The 7686-nt window shown below is 46.8% G+C and overlaps 1 protein-coding gene across 1 annotated transcript; it reads left to right on the top strand.

The window, feature by feature from the left end:
* Positions 1-5956: 5956 nt before the first annotated feature.
* Positions 5957-6388, top strand: LOC144707165 (pathogenesis-related protein 1A-like). Its single transcript, XM_078580281.1, has one exon. The coding sequence runs from the start codon at positions 5957-5959 to the stop codon at positions 6386-6388; it is 432 nt and encodes a 143-aa protein (XP_078436407.1).
* Positions 6389-7686: the final 1298 nt, after the last annotated feature.

Raw genomic sequence — 7686 nt, 5'->3', positions numbered from 1 at the left:
TCAACATCCCAGTCTAACGCAGCCAATGCTCATCTCGGCCACGCACCAGACCAAGGCCGGAGCCACGTCTAGACATCCGGCATCTCACTCTCACACTAATTTCTCTCTCTTTCGTTCTATTTCTGTCGCTTATGTTCCTCTCTTGCGCTCTATTTCTTCCACTTATGTTCCTTTCTCTCGCTCTATTTCTTTCTCCTATGTTCCCTTTTCTTCGCTCTCTCTGTCCTATGTTCAATCACTCTCGCTCTCTTTCTCTATCATATGTTCCCTCTCTCTCGCTCAGTTTCTCTGTGTTATGTTCACTCTCTCTCTCTCTATTTCGATGTCTTATGTTCCCTTTCTCTCGCTCTATTTCTCTCTTATGTTTTCTCGCTGTCTAAGTCTCTGCTCTCTCCCATTTTCTATCTCTCGGTGAATCTTTCTCCCATTTTTTCTCCCTTTCCCTCTCTTTCGGTCTATTATTTTTCGCCCTCAATCTCGCTTACTCTCTCCTCGGTAAATCATTCTTTCTCTCTCTCTCTCTCTCTCTCTCTCTCTGTCTCTCTCTCTGTCTCTCTCTCTCTCTCTCTCGCTCTCTCTCTCTCTCTCTCTCTCTCTCTCGTTGTCTCTTTCTTTCTCCTTTTCTCTTTCTCTCTCGTTCTCTATTTCTCTCTCTTTCTCGCTCTTTTTCTCTTTCCTCCTCTCTCTCTCTCTCGATCTCTTGCTCTCTTTCTCTCTCTCGTCTCTTGCTCTCTTTCTCTCTCTATTTCTTTCCTCGCTCTGATGCTCGATATTCAAACCATGTGTAGTGTTTGAAATGTGAGAATATAGAACTTGGAAAGAAAATAAATTCAGAGAATACATCTTTTTAAATGAGAGAACAAGGAATTAGAATTCAACAAAAAAATTCATAAGACCTAAGTTTTGAAACGAATAAAATCTTTATGCGCGAGTTCTGGGGCGGCAAGCACTCTGCTTTGAGAGGTCGAACGTCAAGGTGTAATCGGTTTTCTCTCGTTCAGCCACTCCTGCCTTTGGTCGTGCTAACAGTTTCTGCTCTTCTTTCGGAAGAGAAATAATGTAATTCACGACCATGAATGAGACTTCATGCTGCCCGCGAAAATAACGGCAAAGATATTCCACCCTGTCGTCGGATCCCGAATGACTCGGTCCTCGTTTGCTCTCTCTTATGGTAGCGGTATAATCTCCTCTCTTTCACTCTTTTCCCCTCTTCTTTGAGTCTCTCCCGCGATTCACCAGTTCTTCCCAGCGTTCTCTTAGTCTGCAGCTCTCCATGGATACGCGCGGAAGCAGCGATCCTACGCCTTCGGCAGACACGGTAAGGATCTTAATCCTGTTCTTTTCTATCTTGAATTTTCGTCAAGGCTTTGGCGTGCAATCCATGGCCGGATCTTCTTGTACAGCAGAACAGTTTTCTCTTATGCAAGTATTCGATGATTTGAGTTCGTTGAACACTGGCGTTGATTTTTTGATAGAACTTGCCAATCCATCCGTCTCTGCTGTGTAGACCACAAACATAAAGCGTTTAGAATTATTTATGTAAACTCAGAGACACGAGGAAATATACTCCCCCCCTATCGTCTCCACGGGTGTCGGCGACGATGTTGAGTTCGACATTCATCTTGTGTACTCTCTCTCTCTCTTTTTCTCCTCCTGTCTCACTCGCTCTCTCTGGGGCTCTGTTTCTCTCTTTCTCATGCTCTGTCCCTCTGGGCCTCTCTTTCTCTCTTCCTCTCTCGCGGGCTCGCTTCTCTCACTCGCCGGCAATTTCTTTGACTCTCTGTCTCTTTCGGTTTCTCTTTCCATTTTTTCTCCTCTTGGTCAATCTTCCTCTCGCTGTCAGCCATTTCTCTCACTCTCTGGTTCTCTCCCGGTTTCTCTCGCTCTTTTTTCCCCCTCGGTAAATCCGAGGAAGATTACCCGAGAGGAGAAAAAGAGAGAGACAGAGAGCGAGAGAAAATTCGACGCGAGAGAAGGAGAGACCCATAGGGAAAGAGCACGAGAAACAGAGAAACAGAGCCAAAGAGAGGGCGAGTGAGACAGAAGGAGAGAAAGAGAGCCGAAGAGAGAGCGAGTGAGACAGAAGGAGAGAAAGAGAGCCGAAGAGAGAGCGAGTGAGACAGAAGGAGAGAGAAAGAGAGGGAGTTCATGATGAATCTCGAAGTTTTTCTCTCATTCTCTGTCCCTCTCCCGGGTTCTCTCTCTTATTCTCCACTCCATCAGTCTCCCTCTCGCTTTTCTCTCACGCGGTAAACTTTTTCTCTCGCTCTCTGTTTCTCTCGCGGTTTTTCTTTCACTTTTCTCCTCTGGGTGAATCATCCTCTCGCTTATTCTCTCTCTTGGTCAAGTTGGTGACTGATTCAAAATGTTGATGTTTCTTACTCAAGAAAATGTGCATGGACGAGGTGCCTCTCTTTCGCGAAGATGGTTCTTTTGTATCGTGCAAGATCTTCCAGGGACAACCCCGGCATCCTAGACGTCTATCGGCAGATACTCGCCTCAAATCATGGAGTTTTTGATGGGGGATTCACATCCCATTTCCCACGTGCGCTGGCAGTGGCCCCGCCGGGTGTGAGCTGCCCTCCACCAGTGATGGAGGTCCCTTCAGTCCAAAGACCCCTGCCAACCTTGAACACCACTCGCGTACCTGAGACGCTCGACTTGACACCTGCGGCGGGCAAGAGAAAGAGGTAGAGAGAAGGAAAGCATCAGAAAGATATAGAAAGATAGAAGGAGAGCAAGAGAAAGGGGGAGAGAGAAAGAGAGCATCAGAAAGATATAGAAAGAGAGCCAGCGAGAGAAAGATAGACCTAGACAGAGAGAAAAAAGATATGCCCAGAGAGAGAGAGAGAGAGAGAGTTAGCGAGCCCGAGAGATACAAAGAGAGAAAGCGATAAATAGATTGACCGACAGAGAGGAGAAAGAGACCGAGAAAGACAAAAGAGGGAAAGAAAGAGAGAGAGATAGAGCAACAGAGATCGAAAGAGAGAGCGGAGTGAATGAGAGAGAAAGAGAGCATCATAAAGATAGAGAAAGAGATAGAGAGAGAAAGAGAGACAAAAGAGTAAGGCAGAGAGAGAGGACGCAAGGAGATTATTGAAATCTCTGTTGTGTCTTAGAGTTAACATAAGTACATTCAAACGTGTTATGCTTCAAGCCCACGGGTGAGATTGGGATGGATATGTTCCACAAAATCAAGTGCCAGTCTATGACGACATCTAATCGTCCGAGACTTCACTAGGAGAAAACTTCAGTACAGTAGAAGAAGATCCGGCCAAGAATAGGGATTCGCGCAGAGAGAAATAAACTAAAAAATGAAGACAAAGATAGAGAGTCGTCAACGGTTGAGGAAAAATCAAATGAGTCGTCCACGCTCTCAATATTTCTGTCTCTTTCTCGCTCTCTCTCGCTCATTATTTCTCTCTTTTCTCCCTCTCTCTCGCTCAGTATTTCTCTCTCTCTCTCGGTCTGTGTTTCTCCCTCTCTCGCTCAATCCTTTTCTTTTTTTCTCTCGCGGTCTGTCTTTCTCCTTTTGCTCCGTTATTCTTTCTCACCTTCGCATTCCCTCGCTTAATCTCGTCTCTTCATTATTCGCTTTCTGCATTACGTTCTCTCTGTCTTTCTACTGTTGTTTCACTCTCTCTCTCTCTCTCGGTAACGCTATCTTTCTCTCCTTCACTAATGTCGTATTTCTATCTTTCTCCCACTATCTCTCTCTCTCTCTCTCTCTCTCTCTCTCTCTCCCTCTCTCTGTTTGGCATTTTCGCTTTTTCTCTATCGCTCGCCTTTTCTCTTCCGCGCTCCCCTCTCTCGCGAAATCCGCGCACTCCTGATTAATGAGACGAGGCGAGCGCAAACGAAGCCTCTTGGCAGAATCTCTCTCCTCATGGTGAAACCCAGAGGAAAGACTATGAGTAAGAGAGAAAGAGAGCCCGAGAGAGAGCGAGTGAGAGAGAAGGAGAGAAAGAAAGAGCGGGAACACATGATGAATCACGAAGTTTTTCTCTAATTCTCTGTCTCTCTCACGGTTTCTCTCTCTTTTTCTCCTCCCCGTCAATCTCCCTCGCTTTTCTCTCTCGCGGTCAATTGTTTCTCTCGCTCTCCGTTTCTCTCCCGGTTTTTCTCTCTGTCTATTCTCTTGCTCTTTCTCACTCCCGGTATCTCTCTCTCTTTCTCTCGGTCTCGCTTGCTCTCTCTTTCACTAATTTCTGGTTCTCTCGCGGTTAACTTGCTCTCCCTGTGGCCGTCAATTTTTCTCCCTCTCTCTCGCTCAATATTTCTCTCTTTTTCTCCCTCTCTCCCCTTCAATATCTCTGTGTTTTTCTCTCTCTTTCGCTCTCAATATTTCTGTCTCTTTCTCGCTCTCTATCGCTCATTATTTCTCTCTTTTTCTCCTCTCTCTCGCTCAGTATTTCTCTGTTTTCTCTCTCTCTCGGTCTGTGTTTCTCCCTCTCTCTCGCTCAATCCTTTTCTTTTTTCTCTCCCGCGGTCTCTCTTTCTCCTTTTTGCTCCGTTATTCTTTCCCACCCTCGCATTCCCTCGCTTAATTCTGTCTCTTCATTATTCGCTTTCTGTATTACGTTCTCCCTGTCTTTCTACTGTTGTTTCACTCGGGCTCTCTCACTCACAGTAACGCTATCTTTCTCTCCTTCACTAATGTCGTATTTCTTTCTTTTTCGCACTAGCTCTCTCTCTCTCTCTTTCTCTCTCTCTCTCTCTCTCTCTCTCTCTCTCTCTAGCTCTATCTCTCTCTCTCGCTCTCTATCTCTATCTCTCTCTCTCTCTCTCAGTTTGGCATTTCCCCTCTTTCTCTATCGCTCGCCATTTCTCTTCCGCGCTCCCCTCTCTCGCTAAATCGCGCGCACTCCCCTGATTAATGAGACGAGGCGGTTTTTCTTTCTCTCTTTCTACTCTCGGTCCATCATCCTCTCGCTTACAAGCAATCCAAAGGCTGAGTGACAATATCGAAGTACAAACCAAGCGCTTTTCTAGCGAGATACAGGCCCTTCGTTTGCGGTTTTCTACCGAGATACAAGCCCTTCATTTCTAAAGCCTTTCGGCAGAATCCGCAGTAGATGCACTTGGTCATGTCGATGTCGTACCCGCGAAGCCGAAAATACAAGGAAAAAAGAAAAAAACCGAGTTCGGGTTGCCTGAGGAGATAAAAAAAATGCTAGAGTACGCGCCTCGTGGTTCGGCGGCTCCCGTCTCCACGTTGTTCGCCCCAGTCGGGATGGCCTGTGCGGGGCAGGCCTGATCACGCACAGAAGAACGGTTAATTCTTCCTTAAAAATGATGTTTTTTCTCCGAAGGTGATTTCACTGCGTGAGACCTCGTACGACAGTAAGAGTTATCTTCTGCGGGCGAGTGTTATATTTGATAAAGATCGAGCGGCGTCAGGTCTTCCCTGGTTGACACGTCTGCACAGCCGATGAATATTACAAACCACTAACAGACTAACTCGACGGGAAATATTATAAACTGCGAGTTGATTCGGTCTTGGGCCGTCACCTGAAAATTCAATGCAAAACGACGTTGGAAACTCGGGAAGGAGCTCCTACGCTTCGAGCCACACCGGCGGACCAAAACCATGTTCAGTGCAGAGTGCGAGGTCAGCTCCATCCACGTCCCCCCGAGAAAACAAAAGAGAGGAAGCCAAGTCAAAAAAGCAACCGACTAGGGCGAGTCTAATCTTAATTACTGGCGGCTCACGCTCGGCGCGGGCGAGTTAACATCTGTATAGCCGGGATAATCGCGCCGTTCAACGCGCTTTGTTTGTGCACTAAGTATGAGGATGGGGGATAGGAAGCCTACTCGATGTTTCACGCCGAGTTATTTGTTTATAGGCTCCAAGTATCGGCTTGCTGGCTGAGGGTACAAAGATGTCTATAAATGCCGTAGTCCGGATGCTTGCATGCATAGAGCGAAGAACCTGAGTCCAACGAGAGAGGAGAAGATGGCATCGGGAAATCTTGCATGCGCGACACTCGCCATGGTGGCCTTGGGCTTGGCTCTGCTGCATCCGACCTATGCCCAAAACACCGTAGCCGACTATCTTGGGTTGCACAACTACGCCCGCGCTATGGTAGGCGTTGCTCCCCTGAGCTGGGACACAGATATTCAGGCGGACGCGCAGAACTATGCCAACCAGTTGGCCGGTGCGTGCACTCTTCAGCACTCCCAGGGTCCCTACGGCGAGAATCTCTACATGGGATACGGGGACGCGGCGGAAGTGGTAGGGACGTGGGTGGGAGAGAGCCATTACTACGACCCCAGCAGCAACCAGTGCATATCCGGGCAGGTGTGCGGCCATTACACTCAGGTGGTGTGGGGAGACACCCAGAGGGTCGGTTGTGGCCGCTCCCAGTGCAGCTCGGGGCGTACATAGTCGTCTGCAATTACGACCCACAAGGAAATTGGGTAGGCCAGAGGCCATTTTAATTTTTCTCCCAGGGTTTTCGCCCCGGAGGTCATCAGAGTCCGGTTTCGACGCGTCTCTATGGTGTATACTCAAAATGGATGCCCCTACTTTGCATCCGGACCAAATAAATAATCCAGTCTTTCTCTCGATCGAGTGACACCCCTGGTTAATGCTTGACTCTTGTGGTCGAAACCCACGTTTCGTCCGCGCGATACAGCTACAAATTCTGGCGTCTCTTAGTACGTGAAAGAGAACTGGAGTAGGGGACTACGGAATCAAAATCTTTACGCCTAAGTGGGATAAAGGGTGCACTGAAGTTGAGAAACGATCCATCTAGAATCGTAATGTTACCGTTCTATACCTAACGTCTATTTGTACATGCTTACACTGTTTGCATTTTTTTATTACGTCTATCCTGGATAAGTACTTTTATCGGGAAAACAGAAGAGATACATTATCACACCCATCAAGATTCTGCTCTGCGTCCCAGGTGTTTAAAAAGAGAAACAAGAGAAAATACAAGCATTTCCTTACCTGCACTTAACCAATATGAACAGTCAGAAAGGTACACAAGTACCGCAAATTAACCAATATCTCTCTCTCTCTTGCTGTATCTCGTTTTCTTTCTTTCTCTCTTTCTCTCGCTCTCGGTCTCGCTTCCTCCCCGTCTCTCGGTCAATCTCACTCTCGCTCTCTGTCTTTCTCCTTTTCTCTTTCTCGGTCAATCTTTCTCTCGTTCTTTGTCTCTCTTTTTCTCTCTCTCTTGCTTACTCTCTCTCTCCCTCTATGTCAATCTTCCTCTCGCCCTCTCTCTCTTGGTGAATATTTTTCTTGCTCTGTTCCTCTTTCTCTCTCTTTTTTTTCTCGCGCTCGGTCTCTCTCTTATTCTCTCTCGGTCTCGCTTACTTTTTCTTTGTGTCAGTCTATCTCTCGCTCTCTTCCTGTCTCTCTCTGTCTCTCTCTCTCTTTCTCTCTGTTTACTTTGTCTCGCTGTCGCAATCTTTCTCTCTCTTGGTTGTTAGCTCCTGAAGAGTCAAACGAGATCCTTAGTCCATATTAAGACCACCCAAGTAGAGAGAGAGAAAGAGACATCAAAGAATGAAAAATGAACTAAAACTCGTGGATGAAAATTCTGACTTTTTCTATCATACATTTCAACGAACGGGGAAAAGCAAACTTTACCCATCGTTTCACGTCGCCCAAACAGAGTGAACAAAACCGTAGCAATGATCGAATTATCCATATTTTTGTGATTATAGTCGATA

This window comes from Wolffia australiana, chromosome 8 (genome assembly GCF_029677425.1).
Source record: "Wolffia australiana isolate 7733 chromosome 8, ASM2967742v1".
NCBI classification, from domain to species: domain Eukaryota; kingdom Viridiplantae; phylum Streptophyta; class Magnoliopsida; order Alismatales; family Araceae; genus Wolffia; species Wolffia australiana.
Note: the sequence above shows the minus strand (reverse complement) of the source record. Positions and strands in the feature narration are given on the sequence as shown.

Coding starts and splice junctions, on each gene's coding strand:
- LOC144707165 (XM_078580281.1), top strand. CDS start 5,957: ATGGCATCGGGAAATCTTGCATGCGCGACACTCGCCATGGTGGCCTTG.